General features: G+C 36.4%; 1 protein-coding gene across 1 annotated transcript in view; it reads left to right on the plus strand.

The window, feature by feature from the left end:
* The window catches only part of EDIL3 (EGF like repeats and discoidin domains 3), a 224372-nt gene that overhangs the window by 192633 nt on the left and 14533 nt on the right, over positions 1-17206 (plus strand). Inside the window, exon 10 of the mRNA XM_031557441.1 lies at positions 12651-12806. Coding sequence (XP_031413301.1) covers positions 12651-12806 — 156 coding nt within the window. The remainder of the gene's footprint in view (positions 1-12650; positions 12807-17206) is intronic.

A 17206-nucleotide genomic window follows, 5' to 3' on the forward strand; every position in this document is an offset into this window, starting at 1 on the left:
ATCTCCCCTCCCTCAAGTTAAAACCATTTCCCCTTGTCCTGCAGTTATCAACCCTTTCAAAGAATTGATTCCCCTCCTGTTTGTAGACTCCCTTTAGGTACTGAAAAAAAAAAGAAAAGCTCTTTCAAAACTCTGCCAGTGTCAAGGCTCTAGCTAGCTTCTGAGCAATCAGAATGCAGACAGACTTCTGCACACAGATCATTTCATTACTATCACAGTCAATAGGGCTTTCATGAGTTACACAAAGTCCGAAGAGAGTGGAAGGGATTGTGTGGTTTTTAGTTTTTGTATTGTTAGTTTAATTGTTTTCTAAAGGGCAGTTGCCCATTTCAAATCTGCATTGTTTGGACAAGCTTAAGACTGCTTTTCTTTAAGTATCTCACTTGCAGTTGAACGTGCAATCAAATACAGAAGCGATGAAATACAGAAGATGAGGTAACTTTAACAGTCTGTGTCCTCAGCCCTGTATTAGCCTTTGATCTTTGTGCTCTTATGTGCCACCGTAATTGTTAAGGAATCACAAAATGACTTGTGTTTGAAGGGACCTCAGAGGCCATTCGTTTCCAACCCCTGCCACGGACAGGGTTGCCACCCAGCAGATGAAACCTCTCAGTCTGGCCTTGAGTGCCCCTAGGGATGGTGCACCCACAGCTTCTCTGGGCAGCTGTGCCATAGCCTCTCCACTCTCTCTGTGATTAAATTCCCTCTGAACTCTAACCTGAACCTCTTCTCTTTCAGTTTAAAGCCAGTCCCCCTTATTCTATCACTATCAAGAAGTGTAAAACTTTGGTCTCTCTGCTATTGATAAGCTCCACTCGAGTACTGGAAGGCAGCAGTGACTTCTCCCCAGAGCCTTCTTTCTCCAGGCTGAACAATCCCAGCTCCCTCAACCTTTCTTCCTAGGTGAGGTGCTCCAGTCCTCTGATCACCTTCATGTCCCTCCTCTGGACCCTCTCTAACAGCTCCACATCTTTCCTGTGCTGGGGGCCCCAGGCCTGGATACAGTACTCCAGATGGAGCTTGACAAAGGCAGAGTAGAAGGATCAGTCTGCTGCCACTCCTCTTCCAATGCAGCCCAGGATATTGTTGGCCTTCCAGTCTGCAAAATATATGCACCATGTATTTCTTTCAAATTAAAGCTGATGTGCTGTCATTATAAGACCATCATCTCATCCTTAGCAATAAAATACTGAATATAGCAGATGATATCAGAGTTCATACAGATTGGCTGAGGTGGTAATTCTGGAAATAATCATAATTAATATGATTATATTTTTGTTATTCATAACTTAGGAATTCTTTCTTTTACCCATACTGGTTCCAGCAAAAACACTGCTGTGCACAAAGTACCACAATTTGTATTAAGAAAATTAACTTTCTGTAGTAGGTACTTTTTTCTTTTTTCAATCTTACCTGTTGCTCTTGCTCAAGACATAGCACAGACTACAGGAAATCACAAAGTACTTTTAAGTCAGGGTAATCTTAAGAGTTTACTTAATTCCTATTTTGGTACAGTACTTTTGAAGTTAAAATAAGCTTCATCTGCCACATAGCTTTGCAGTTCAAAAAGATTGAAATATCTAACTTAAAACTAAAGTTTTGGAGAATGATCTGTATATTTGGGTGGGATTTCTGGCCTGTGATACAAGTAGTTCAGATTCACTGAGCTGGTAATTGCCTATGAATTCAGGATTTCTAGTGCTAATAGCCTCATGCAGTGTCCAGAGTTAGGGTTTTCATGGGGTGAAGGGAATAACCATATTTGCACACATCCAGTCATGTGTAGTTTGGGACTAACGTTAGGATGGTCCTTAATCCAAAATGAAATGCTGCTCAGGGCAGGGCAGAACTTGCTACTCAGTTCCACAAGCACATTAACTCTGGTCAGTGTAACAGATGGCATTTGCGAAAAAATGGGACAGTTACATCAATTGTGGGTATAGTCTTAGGAGTCTTTTTTTATCTTCACCTTTGCAAGATCCTTTTGAGGAGACTTGTTGGAAATCTATCAGTATAGAAAAATATCTAAGACTCCTGTAAAACAAACAAATCACCACAACCACCACCACCAACAACAAAAATTAATATACATGTTTCTTTAAAATACAGTTTTTGAAAGGAGAAAAGAAAGAGTATTTCCATTTTCAGATGCCATAGCAGATTTGAATATGTTCTTTCACTGAGTCATCTGATTTAAGCATGATAATGTGTTGCAAGTCAGTACACAAATTACTGCTGATTTGTTCTACAGCAATTGAGGTATATTTTCTGCTGCCTACAGAGCAAATAGTTAGGAAGCAGTCCACTCTATGGAACTGAAATGAATGAGTGAGAAACATCTACTTTGAGTCAATGGAGAAAGTCTGTAAACTGAATAAGGGTAATTTTTTTTTTTTTTAATTCTTGTTTGAAAACAGAGCTCAGCAAAGAATGTGCTGCAGTGGTAATTTTTATTTCTGCCTGCCAGCCACTATAATGCCTTGCTTTCTAGAAGTTAACTTGTATTAAGACATGTTTTTATCTAGACTTTTTACTGGTGGATACAGTTGGTAGATACACAAGTTTTTTTTCTCTAATTTATGCTGCTAAAATTATTTTTTAACCATCCAAGTATGAAAATGGATGTGTCATAACATCCTCCACATGCCTGAAATTGATTGAAGAATTGTCTTTTTGTGCGGATTCTTTGACAGGAAATAGTGGGCTCTAATAAATTAGACTTGTGCCCACCTGACAGAGCAGGGGCTGCAGAAGTCATTTAAAAGAGCAATCTTTGGGAAGAGAACACTAGGAGCAAAAGGGAAAACAAAAACAAAACCTGATGGATCTGCAAGGAAAACACATTGCTCAGAGCTGAAAATGTTCTTATATTTCTTGGTGCTGTGATTTCACAAACTTCTGTGTGTGTTTGTTTCCTAAGATAAGACCTCAGCTTCATTAATAATTGATCATCTGCCATTTTTCTGCTGTTTTTTGATAGACCAGACCTTACTCTCTGTGGTACACGTGAAGCTGTTTGTTAACAGTAACAGATGTCGGTGGGAGTTGCCTGGCTGCTTGTACAAATGCAAAATATTGCAAATATTTTGCCTTAGAAATTGCCAGAATCCTAAAGATTTTCTGTGAAATCAAACTTTTTTTATTATACAAAACAGTTATGTCTTCAAGAATACAGTGTTTGCTTTTCTAGCCATGGTTATACATTTCTATTTTACTGTCTTTGATTCAGAAAAAGACAGCGCTTTTATTTCTAAAAAATTTTAGTTTTGATTAGCTAAAATTGTTCTAGGAGATTTTGGCACTTCTCTTTATATGCTGAAGAACGTTTTTACTAACTTGATCAGTGTGAACAATACATAGCATTTGTTGACATCAAGATGTTTTGTGTGTTAAGCAAAGAAAGCAATGACAGAACGTATGTGTAGTTATCTATAGGGGAAATAGTGGCAGTGTAATTAAATTTACAAAATGACTTTCCAGGGGCTTCAACTAAAAATATTAAAACTAACAGCCATTAACAGTTACTGAGTTCATTCTATTTATTTCCAAGCGGTTTAGAGAGATGTTAGAGTTAAGAGGTGTGTTAGTGTAAGAGTTAGGTTATAAAATATGTACATGTGGTTTGCTTGTTTTCTTCAGTGGAAGTGCTGCAGAGCATACTGAAAAATCATTTGGAGGTGAATGAAAGAGAAAAGTGCAAAAGACAAATCAGGCTTAGAGAATTTGAATGACCTGTCAGAAGGTCCACTGCAGGCTGGTTGACCTCCAAATGGCATAGGTTCTAGTTGCCTGACATAAGTGGCCATTTGAGGAGTGACAACAGAGGGCTGAACATGCAGAAACCTTTCTGTTCTCTGGAGCTGTATAATCCAGCACTGTGTGTGGGTAGTCCTCAGTTCTGAAATTGTTCCGTACCTCAAGCAGATAGATTTCAGGTTTCTTACCCTTGTAAAAAGATTTAAAGGCCTTTTGCAATGTTAGATGGAAAACTGAGATAGATAAATTTTTGAGAAAGCCTTCTGCATTATGTTGTCTTACACTCTCACATAGGCCAGGATATAAAAATCTGCATCTGAACTGTATGGAAGTTCATTTAATACAAATTATTGAAAATTTGTGTGATCTCACCCAGTGAATCAGTTCTTTTTTTGCAGCTTTCACCAGAAAAAGTTTCTCAGTTCTAGAATGGCAATGTAAAGCTATTTGATTGTAACTTCTGTCTGGAATGTGAAATTCCATTCTTATTAAGCTTACTTTTCCTTACTTAGATGAGAAACTGAAACCTTGACATATGGGCCGAGTAGCCAAAACACTGATTACCTACATCTAAAGCGCACCTTCTCATCTTGCATTTCTCAGTTTGTGTTGTTTTGGGTTTTTTGTATGTTTTCACTTTTTTCCTCTCCCATTTCTCTCAGTAAAAAATGATTTGCTTATTTTTTAAACTTTGGGGGCACAGAGAAATATTTCTCCACATAACTCTAGGCTTGGTCAACAGTTTTAGCGAAGTGTTAATTCTTTGAATCAGTCATGCCTTCTGCTTTCCACATGCTCTGCAATAGGTGCAGAGAGCTGATAAGCATTACAGGGTCTTTTGAAAGCCAAAAATATATGTCTGTGTAAGATCAAAGACAGAACTGAGTCCCAGGGTTGGATACATCCTGCCAGTAGCTTAGTCTTATTTTGACCAGAGGCCTCTGTGTGAAGCTGTAATAGTGACTCCAGGATGTTCTTTTGACTTATAACAGATAATCTTTCTTATATCCTGGAGAATGAAGATTAATATACCCTTTAATTGTATTCAGACCAGTGCATCACGAGCTTATTGCCTTAGAAGTACCAAGGCATTTCATATACAAGGAAGAAAAATCTTGATTTATTCCATAAATCCTGAAAAAATACTTTTCTAACTGAAATAAAACATTACCTAAGAATATACCTAAATTTCAGTTCAATTTCATTTATTTCTCCAGGTTATTATTGTGTGTCACTGGAAACAAAAGCCTGTCTTATCACTTTGGGGCGTGAGGGGAGAAGAAAGGAAAAGGAACCTCATTGTTTTTGAAGCCTGGTAGCACAGTTTTGACATTTTTAGTTTATAGTTACAGCAGCATAGCTCTATGAAACAGGTTATGCATAACAATCCTGGCTGACAGATGGGCAAAGTCATTCTTAGAACGAATGGCTGAATGATGCTGTCTTGGCTGCATTTTCTCTGAAAGTAACACACAGATCTTTTAAATACAAGGAGTTACTTCAACCTGAAATCTGCTTGTCTTCTAGGCAGATTCAGCTTTGCTTACAGGCAGATTTTTGCTAGTACTTCCACAGTTCAGTAGTTATATTAATTATTTGTCACTTTGCAGTATCTTCTGTGCTAGCTTGTTGATCTATAGCCTGGATATCTGTAGATTACTGGGACATTGTTATGTACTGTAGAAAATACTTGCAATGTTATTAATCAATGAGAAAAAAATGACCAAATGAATAATGAACATCCATTTTAGCACCATTATTTTTCATTTTAAAAATAAAATGGTCTGCTCATGCATAGGTGAGCCCATTTATGACCTCAGGTTTTTTTTGAAGGTATTCATCAATATTGCAATAAAAGATACTGCATCATCACCTGTACAGAAAACTGAGCAGAAGTCACAGTAGTTCATTTCCAGGAAAGGATTTTGCTTTCTCAGTCATTGCATCACCAGCTTTTTATTTCAGTTTAAAAACTGTAATGCTCCAAAATCCTTAAGACAAATGAAATCTGAAATAACTGGATTTCTACTGATTGCAGCTGAAAAGCTTATGCTGTTTCAAAGCGCTGCTATAAAGTGTTAGCTTCCTCATCCTTTAGATTTCAGGTTATCAAGAGTGATTTTGAGGCTTTTAGTTAAACAGACCACATTTCCTCAAGTTTACTTCTGCCTGTATTTGCCAGTGCTTTACTGCAATGGTCTTTAGAAGAAAACAAGGGAACATACAAAGGGGACAGAACTCACAGGACAGGCATGCAGGAAATCTTACAGATGAATTTTCTTGTGAATTTTAGATATCTTTCAGTAAAATAAAGGATAGTAGATCTTCCTTGCACTTCTGACTATCCAAAGAGTGTACAGCATGTCTGCCTGGCATCTCCTCAGGATGATCATTTCCTTGTTCAAAGATAGGAGGAAAGAAGAGCAGAATCAGCAATGGTTGACATTTTTCTTGTTTTGTTTTTACTTTGTTGTTTTGGGGTTTTTTTCCACCTTCAGTTATAGTCAAAAGTTCTTAGCATCATTATCATTAACATAATAAAGTTACTGCTCTATACATCTTGCAGAAATGTTCTCCTGAAAGACAGTCCTTATTATCATTCAGTTTTATGTGCTCTTTTGCTTTTAAAGGCATGTACCATTATGTGAAAAACTGAAGGCAAATGAAAATTTCTACCTATTTCCATATCTATTTCTAGCCATACCTAGGTGTTGGGATCAGTCCACAGTCAGAGCTTGCATTAGTGTTCAGTGTTCAGTAGTTCATCATGAACTACTGATGATCATGTTTATCCTCTTTTTTTTTTTCTCTTTTTTTCTTTTGAATGTCTGAAGTACTGTTTTGTCCTTGTCTTTCCCACAAGAGCTCCAACTGATTGATCTAACACAGAATGGTATTACAGGTTCTTTTAATCAACTCTTCAAGTGTCCTGTAATGCACCTCAAAAGTTTCTTCTAGCTCTGCCAGATGTCTGTGCCTGCCTAATCACCATTAATTTAAATCTCTTAGCATTATCACAAGGATTGGTAAGCTTTGAATATTCCACAGGAGATAGAAAGGCCACTGTTATTTTATGAATGGTGACCACTGGTGACCAATGCAATAATCCATTTTATCTCTATTCACATTTTAAGTAAAAATCACCATTGTACAGTATTGCTGCATTGAAATACTACTGTATTCTACAAATGGGAAGTACTGAATGTTAGGAAAAGAGGTTACAGATTTAATAATCATTAATGTTATAATTTTGAAATATGAAATTCTCTTCAGAATACGTTCAGACTTGGCTAGACTGAGCATCGCCATTTCCTATTAGGATGTGAATACTCTCTGAAAAATTATGAGAGTTACTGACACCCACAGAAATCATTCCAGTTTGTGGGATCTGTATGAAAACAGCATTATCTTGTGTGTACTGCAGGCAGGATTTACCGCTGTGCCTATATGACCTCAGAACCTTAACTGCATTAAGTTCCCAAAGGTGCCTTTGAAAATCCAGATCCTAAGGCTAAAATTTTATTTTGTATTTTTACATTTCAGGTTTGCGATATCAATAAAATGAGATTAGTGATGGTTTAGTAAAGTCTGGTTCTAGTAGGTTTCTCTGTAAGAAATAGATGCTACTCTTCAGTGAGCTATGTGATGGATCATATAAAGATTATCTATCTGAAAGTTTTCTTTAAATGCTGAAAAATTGTATAGTAATTCAGATGTTGTTGTTTTTTTTCCCCTTTTCCCCATAATAGTTTCATTATAATGATTACTAAGTAGGTAAATATATTAATGAAGGATCCGTACAATCTCTACTCTTTAAGAAATAACTGCTACTTAAGGAGCTGTTGATAGAAATGAAGTTACCTGCGAGCTTGTATGTGTGTTTCATACGCACAAATTTCAGAATAATGGCCTGAAACGTGTTTCTGACAATCCTTGAAGATTTCAAGCAATGGGCCTCATCCTGCAGTTGCTAGCTTTTAAATTGAAAAATCTTTTACTGAGGAGAGCTGAAGGTACATACTATTCTCTCTTAGGCTGTTCCTTACAAGTAGTTGCTGCAGTCATGAAACAATTCAGAGAAAATACACTCTTTAAGAAGACACAAATAAGAGTAAATAAGAAATTAATAGCTATATTTATTATCTTAGCCTACAAGTCTACAGCTGTTAAATATATAGCAACATGAGTTTAAAATAATGGTGAATTGTAAGCTTAAATTGAGAAATAAACAAGCAAAACATACTACTTTTTTAGGAAGAAAAAGAATAGCATTCTTTAATCTTATCTCACTTGAAAACAACTTATCTCCACATAGGTACATAAATAAGTTTAATTTTATATATATCCCAGTAATATGATCTTAGTTAAATGTGAATGAGTTTTATTTTATTTTGAAAGTATAAAAGTCCTTTTTAGATATCTGTTGAACAAAATGCTCTGAAATCCTTCTTCCTATAAAATTATTATGGCTGAGAATTGTAGAATAGCTCAGGTTGGAAAAGACCTTAAAGATCATCAAGTCTAACGACAACCAAACCCTATTACCCTAACTCTAACAACTCACCACTAAATCATGTCCCTGAGCAACACATCCAAATGGATTTTAAACACATTCAGGAATGGTGACTCAACCACCTCCCTGGGGAGTCTATCCAGATCCCTCTGTAGTGCCTTTCTCCCCTCTGGCAGTTCAACACTACCTCCCAAGCTTCATAGTTTACAATCAAGAAATGTTGTTAATAGCATATAGATGTTGCACATTTGCAGCAGGTTCTGTACCATCATCAGTTTTCCTTTTATCTCCAGAGGTTGGACATGGAGGAGAATACTGAGTGCCCAATTCCAATGCTATATGATAAAGAGAGTGGCAATACTGACTTTGTACCGTAGTCACTGCAAGCCTGTCATTCCTTTTCACAGGCTTGGGTGCACATAGCAACTATGCAGGTGCCAGTTTCCCCTGTAAAAAAATATGAAAATAGAGGTCTTGATCAGAGAGTGAGAAATTTGCACAGAACAACCTGAGTTCATTAAACTATCTTGGTAATATTCAGGAACTAATCATGAATACCTAATATTACCTTGAGCAGTCCAGAGTATCTGAGACCTTGACACAGGGCAAGTATATGTGATAGATGTCCACTTTAATGAAGTAGATGTCATGTCGAAGTCTTTTAAGAGTAGGTGCTACAACCACCTTGCCAGTGTTTCTTCTACATTTCTCACTTGTGTTGGACACAGATTTATTTTTTTTTCAATCCCTCTACTCCAAGATGTTTTGTTTGATGACTAGGAATACTGAGAATTTCATCTGTTTTATCTGGCGTCAACTGATATGAAAACAGCCCCCAGAGGTAAATTAAAGAAAATCTGGAGGAAAATGACAGTACTAAAAATTGCCAAATAAGTGGGCACAGGGCTAGCTAAACTTGGAGCAGGAATGTTGTATCTTAAAAAGTAGCAGACTAAAATGAAATTTTAAAATATAGTTCTAAAAAACATGCATCATTAACTAACCAGTATCTTAACTCCCAGCACTCCATTAATTTTCAGTTCCCTCTTTCTATTCTGAATCTCCAAATTGAAGCTGAGATTGTGTGTACTGAAATGATAACATATACAGTTGAAGGTCAGCTGAGCCACCTCACCATTATCTTCACTGCTTACTAGGACGTGCTGCCCCCTGGATTCTGTGCATTGTTTCTTCTCCCCTAGTATTGCAGAGCAGATAAGGAATGTGTTGGACTTTTTTAAGACTGTCTCCACTTTTCATGCTTTAGTTCATAGGATGGAGTATCTTCACAGAGCATGAAATGGATTCTTCTCAAATGAAATTAAGCCAAAAATGCTTCAAAATTTGGTCCAGGCTAACTGGAAGTAAAATCCCTGTAGCACAAACTGTGTAGGCATCTTGGTCTCTATATCAACTACTTTTCTTTGCCAGTCTTCACCCATTGCACTCTGCTGCTTGTCAGTATAAACATACCCTACCTATTGCGTATTGATTTCCCAGTCTCCAATGCTTTGATCCATCTGGATGGGTTTACTAGGTCACAGCATCACAGGACAGTTGATGTTAGAGGTCATCTTGTCCAAACCTGCTCAGGTAGGGCCACCTCGAGCAGATTGCTATGTACTGCTATATAGATCCATCTCTCCCGTTCATGTCTGAAATGATGGATGCTTCTGCAGTTTGTGTCTTCTTGAGGCTTGTCTTCTTGTAAGCCAGAGTTGCAATGTGTGCTTCTATTCTAGGAGAGATTCCTTGATCATCTTCCACATATTTCATGAGAGCTGTCTACTTCCTTTCCTGAGTTCTGTCCTCAGTTTCCATGGTTTATCGTGGATATGCTCTTCTAGCAAATACTCAGATATTGATGTGGTTCTGCCAAATACACAGAAGAAAGGGGGATGTTCAGAAGAGAAGAGAGAGGAAGGGGTGTTCAGAAAACTGCAGTAGTTGAAGGTTTCTGCAGACTGAAGGTATCTGCATCTGTAGTTGCAGTTCTCAAGGAGTTCAGTTGAAAAGCAAGTTGTATGAAAATTGCACACATACATCTGCACAGACAGATAAGGAAAGTCTATGGTTTTTTTAGTTCACAGCAGGGACAGAGAATGTGACTGTTTTCTCCCTACTTAGGTACTAGGCACTCTGTTTTGAATTGTACAGTGCCTTGCAGTTTCCATGCAGCAGTTCACTAAAATGTTTCATATTCAGGTGGATTTATCTTAACACTTTCCTTCAATTCTTCGAATCAATTGAGTCATCTTCAGTGTCTGAAGCAAGGTGGGAAACATATTTACAAAGGGGACTGCTACAGCCCAAGAGAGTTCTCCCAGACACAAGGTGTTAAACTGCTTTTTGATCAGCTGCTTGTAGAAATGTACATTAAACTGTAAACCATGGTTCTTCGTGTAACAAGCTAATGAGCCTATCAGTTGCAGTCTAATTGCCTCTACCTCACTCTAAATTCTGCTGCACTAAAAAAGTCAAAGTCACATTCTAATCTGTTTAATCACATTCAGCTTTGAAGATCACATAGTGGCTGTGTGTTAATTCAACTTCTCTTCCTGGCAATTTGTTTGATTGCCTGTTACTTGCAATCTGTACTAACTGAATAAATGTATTCTGCATCCTGATGGGAAGTTATGACTTTCTGATAAGGTATTTTAATGTGGATGTTTTGCTTAGAAATTGGAGTAAGTTCTTCTCACCTTTTCATTCCTAACTATTTTCAGTAGGAAGGATGAAAAGCAACACTGTTTTAACTCTTTGCAGAAGGTAATAAAGCAACAGAATAAAAGAAGTTTTTTAGATGGTAAATTAAAACCACCCCTTACCTCATGAAGGCTTCTTACTAGCTTATGAAAAAATAATATGATACTAAAGTAAGAAAAAAGAGAATAGTACATCCTTTTCTTTCTCTTCACCTCCAGCAATTTATATTATTTGTATTGTCAAAACCTAGACTTAGAACAAATCCTGTCTATTAAACTTTACTTTTTTCTTTTTTCTTTTTTTCATATAATTAACATGCACAAGCACGCACACACAGAAACATATCTATGTATGCTATGGAAGTCTTTCATAAAAAGACTGAACATGTGCCAAATTACCTTCCAGATTCCCACATCATTTTTCTGAACAAGACTGCAAGGCCACTGGATATGTCCCATAAGCACAAAACAATTGTTGCCAGCACATTTTTATTAACCCTGGGTCTGGGTGATAATAAAGATATATTGTGATTTCATCTTTGAAATTCCCTGAATCTTAATAGGACTTTTTCTTGCTGTTCTGAATTTCAATGAAAAATAGTCTGAACATCATGGCCATGTAAAATATTTGTGAAATCCTTTTAGATTACTTTTGACATTTTAAAAATAGCCAAGTGTTTTTATGGAAATATCTTTTCAAGTAAGCGGGAGAGAGATTAACTTTTAGTATAAGAAACATTCACTATATAGAAGAGGTTATGCTTGGAAAATGTTAATGTAAAAATTATTTATAAGCAGAATTTAAAGTTGACTCTGAAATGTTTAGTTCAAATGCTGCCCAGAAGTGTGGATCAATTAATGATTCTTTTCCAGATCAGCCTTTCTGAAAAGCAGATCCAATCATCTGGGCTCTGAAAAAATATTGGGAATTAAGATCTGGAGACTGAGAGTTTATTACTTCATTAAAAAAATCTAACTAGTAATGCCTGGTTCCCAGCAGTCCACTCAGGTTGTGGAAGCCAGTCTCCTACACTTCTTACGGAAGAAAGTTGTTTCAAGCAGACTATGAGAGTGTGTTCTTGGTTCAATCCTTCCCTGTCTCCATTGAACAAACAGAAAACCAAAAGAGTTTCTCCCTGCAGGGGTACTTCCCTCAGGTTTCTCTGAGCAATATTACTTCTGTTGGAGGAGAATAAATCCTTTTCTTCTGATAGAACCAAAATTCTAAGATCATCTGTGGACAATGCCATTTTCCATTTGCTGTTATGGTATCCCAGTACTAAAACTTTTATTTTATTCCTCTTATGGAAAGGATTTGTTACTCATTATTTGCTACTTGTCATCAGATATTGGGGCAGATGTATTCAGTCTTCCTTATTTGGTTGCTCCTAACAGGCATTTTTCCTCTTCATCTCTTAAAAACATTTCTTTATACATTTCTGCTTATTCATCTTTATGGGATCCAAACTGTAGTGCCCGGCTTGTGAAAGCATTGACTTGGGTTTGATGACTTATTACCCAATGGTAATTGACCATTACATGGAATTGGAACATGCAGAAATTGTTGCAAACTGTGCCAGTGTATCAGCAGCTTTTGATTTTGTGTGATGTGAAGTCAGACTGCATACAGAAACTGTTCTAATTAGATTTGTTCTACTGTGTTGTGTTTTGTTTAGGTTGACCTACTTGTCCCTACAAAAGTCACTGGCATAATTACTCAAGGAGCTAAAGATTTTGGTCACGTCCAGTTTGTGGGATCCTACAAGCTTGCCTACAGTAACGATGGGGAACACTGGGTCATATACCAGGATGAAAAACAAAAGAAGGATAAGGTAAAACAAGGAGAAAACTGAAATTTCAGTTGCACGTAGAGAAGACTATGACTGTGGTAATTCCAGTGCAAGGAGCTGGTAGCCTATTGTATGCTGCTTGTTTTATAGGGTTCCTATGCATAGGGTCCCACAGATAAAAGTGAAGGTGAATAAAAAAAAGCAATGTAAAACAGTGACATTCACAGGACAATAATATCATACCAATCCATGCAGCGTACCTAATTTAATGTTGTTAAATATGGGACATAAAACTTTACAGTTCTTTCTTTATTGGAATTATTTCTTCCTTTAACCCAAGAGAAGAAAGTATATAAATAGCAGTTTATCCGTATATTTTAAATCATGTCTCAGTACATATTTTGTAAGTATTCACTATTTTCTGTAATTTTCTATAAAGCACATCTTTAATTTACCTCATTATCTACCCATTTTTAATTCTTTTTTTTTTTTTGAATGGAAATTATTCACTCCAGGGTTTTGAATACTCAACGGAAAGATTATTTTTATTACTTTATTACTCTTATTATTATGAGAATACAAAACATAAAAAGTTTCAGAACTTCCCTAGCAAATATTTAATGGGGGGTGTAAAGAAAGTGTAAATTTAATGATTGATCTACCTACAAGCAGTTAACTTGCTATTTAGGGTATTATTCATTGTATATTTCCTTTATACTGAACAACATTTTTTATACTGTAAAGACCTGAGTGCATATGCACTGCTTAAGAGAAACATGAAGAATGCTGGCAAAAATGTGAATTATTTATTAAATATCTTAGTGGGATTATGTCTGATTCAATTGAAAGTTATATTACTAAAAATATCAGATGGGGCTGATATGCCTGACGTGTATGTCCCAAATCTAATGGTTTTAGCATCTGTATTCAGGATAGTAAGTGTTCCCACTCTCACAATAAGGCCCCCTTATGATGTCCAAACCTGGGGCCCCAGCACAGGAATGATACAGAGCTGTTGGAGCAGATTCAGAGAACAGCCACACAGATGATGAAAGTGCTGGAGAGCTTCTCCTGTGAAGAAAGGTTGAGGGAGCTGGGATTGGTCATCCAGGGGAAGGCTCCAGGGAGACCTCAGTGTGGACTTCCAACACTTGAAGAGAGCTTATAAGCAAGAGGAGCCTGATGGGTTTTTTACACGGTTTGATCATGATAGAACAAGGGAATGGCTTAAAACTAAATCAGGAGAGATTTAGGTTAGATGTTACGAAGAAATTTTTTATTCAGAGAGTGGCCTCATCCCTGGAGGCACCCAGGGCCAGACTGGATGGGGCTCTGTTGTAATTTGATCTAGTGGGTGGCAACCCCATCCACAGCAAGCAGTTAGAACTAGATTATCTTTAATGTTCGTTCCAAGCTAAACCATTCTGTGAGTCTGATTCTGTGAAATGAATGCTCATTTAATAGTGGAAGGTATCCTACATCATTGGATTAAATATGTGCATAACAGCATATCTATGCATAGAAATGTTTTATTTGTAAGAAGATTGTTACCACAAGATGACAATGTCAACTCAAAGAGCCAAGTTGCATTTCACTGTTGTTCAATCCTGCAAGGGGATTTTTCCCTGTCAAATTCTACAGGTTTTTAAAGAGGTAAAACTGTTATTTTAGCCATCCACCTGAGAGGGTCCTGACACCTATGATTATGGAAGTGTCTAGTATAATTGGTTGTCATATAAAGATGGGAAAGAAACAACTCACCTTTTGAAGACGTACTGTAAATACATTCAACATAAATGACAGGTACTTCAGCACTTCCTACACATTCCATTTTAAATCCCTGGCATTTAAAAGTGGAAGAATCCACTGTGAAAGAAATACCTTCTCCAAGCCAAAATTCAGATAGCAAACCATTGCATTCATTTTATTGAAAAAGAGAACACATGTTCCAATCTCTAAAGAGAAACACAGTAACAGTCACAAGGAAATATAGAAGAAAATGCATTCTCACTTAACAGCGCTGTTCCAGACTAGACTTGTTTATAAAATTTTCTAAGGCAATTAAATTCTTTTCACTTTCATCATCAGGTGGGTTGCTAATTGCTATATGTACAGTCCTCTGGGAACAATGGAAAACTCTTAATCATTGTCTTATTAAAACATCTCCCACCCCATTAGTTTACATCCCAAAGAATAAAATAGATGCATCTTATTCTTTAAGAAATCAAGAGCAAATAAAGGCAGAATATGATCAAATACACTTAGATCAAAATTAGAAATTATATCTTCTGAATTTAAATTTGTGCAAATAAACAAGAGCAATAGGCAAGAGTCTAGACTTCAGTCTTTTGATCCACAAACATCAAACAAAAGTATATTCACTATTTTAAATTTCTTCTAGATAGAAAAAGTTACCCAGTCTGACATTCGAAAAATGCTAGCAGTCTGTCATTGAGTTTGGCAAAACCTCATGGGAGGTAGGACTGGAAAAGATTTCAAATGATCAGGTAGTATCTCTTGACCTATGAAGGAACTACTCTCCTACGCATCCCTTTGAGGTCTTCTGCACAGAAAATGGGATTCAGCAAACCCAGAGGCCCTGATTGCCATCTTAGGAGTAGGTGCAAATAGTTCTTCATTATTTGAATGAAGGTTAAAAACAGCTAGTTTAAAAAGTCAACATAGTAATTAAATTCATTTACCTGTCCTTCACGTTATCAAAGATACAATGCTTATACTGTAAACCATTCTTCTAATACGTTCATAGAAGTAGCCGGTGATGAAAATTTTGCAATATAAGCAGTCTACCCCAGGACTTAAATATCCATAGAGGTAGAAAGATTGTTTTTTTCTCTTACTGCAATAATACTGCATTGTCTTCAGTTTCTTTTTGTTGATGCATGCTAATAATTCTTCTCTGCTTATTGTGGGGAAAAATAATCTTCATTCCTTTAGTCTTTCAGTCTTTCCTAATACAGTCTGTTTTCTGAGCATCAGATCATTCTTTTGAATCCTTCTTGGACCAACTCTTCCAGAAGCTGATTTCCCAAACTTGTAGTATTTCAGCTGATATTCACTAATATTGAGCAGAAATATTATCTAATATGTTTTACAGGAGATAGTCTTGTTATAATCCCCATACTTTTTTTTTTTCCTTTTCTTGGAACATTGCGTTGTTATTCCCTCAGATATATTTACAATCCATGTTAATTTGTGTAATCTTTAGCACAGAATTACTGTAAGCTCCAACATTCCCCACATTGTACTTCTGACATTGGTCATGAATTTCTAAGATTTGGCTTTATACATACCATTATTAAATTGCAGCATGCAATTCTCCAGTTTGCATTTCTTCAATTTGTCAAGACCATTCTAAATTTTGATTCCACTTTCCAAGATAGGAAAATGTTCTGCATTTTTAACAAGCTAACAGATTTCCATCATCTATTTCATTATTGAGAGCATATAAATTATCCTTGTCTCAAGGCATAGAACATCACTCAGTAAAAACTTGTAGTTTTACATTCAGCCCTTCATTGTCACTTCAGCCCAGTATGCCTTAGTGCAGTGTGCTCTCAGGGGGTTTGCCAACAGACTGTGTACAACAGTAGTACTGAGTATTCTCTGACCCACTCCTTTGTCCATGATTTGCAGCAGAGTGGCACAAAAATGCAAATGAAAAATGAAAACAACCAAATAAAAAGCAATTCCACAGAGAGCAGAAGAGAAACAGCATCATTTGTCCTACCTAATAGTTGTATCCCTGCGCAAAAGCCACAACAATTCCCCTTGCTCTTATAAAGATTTGAGGTTTGGCTCAAAATGGAAGAACATTTTAGAAGGTACTATGTTTACACACCAAAGTGAAACTCTCTTTGAAAGATTTCCTCTGTCCCCTGAAGATACAGAAAGGAGATAAAAGATAAATACTAGCAACGATCAACAGCAGCAAACATAAATTATTCATAATTTACCCTAATTCATTCTATTTATTGTGTGAAATGTTTTTTTAAGAGAAAAACAGAACAAATAGATTTCTTATTACCTCCACAGATAATCTACTCATCCTGGTAATCTTTAATTTAAGGAATCCCAATAATTTAAGGGAAAGAGAGTTCCAAAACCTCTAAGGGAAAGGAAGTCAGTATGAAAGAAAAATAACTTGTTTTAAAGTCCTAAGAAGTGTGTCATTTTATGATGACAAAGCATCAGAAGTGCAGAAATTACAGAGTTGTTTCTGACTGTAGTAAGGATTTATGGATGAATGTTGTTACTTTAAAACACATAGAAATATGAACTGAGAGGTTAATCCTAAACCACTCACTGTTGAGCAGTTTACAGGATGAATCCTAACATGTCAATCTTAATGAATTCCTAAAACTATTCACTTCTCCCTTTTTTCCATATAATGTGTGAAATTACCTTACAGAGATAAATAAATA

The sequence above is a fragment of the Meleagris gallopavo genome, chromosome Z (genome assembly GCF_000146605.3).
Source record: "Meleagris gallopavo isolate NT-WF06-2002-E0010 breed Aviagen turkey brand Nicholas breeding stock chromosome Z, Turkey_5.1, whole genome shotgun sequence".
In the NCBI taxonomy this organism is placed as follows: Eukaryota; Metazoa; Chordata; class Aves; order Galliformes; family Phasianidae; genus Meleagris; species Meleagris gallopavo.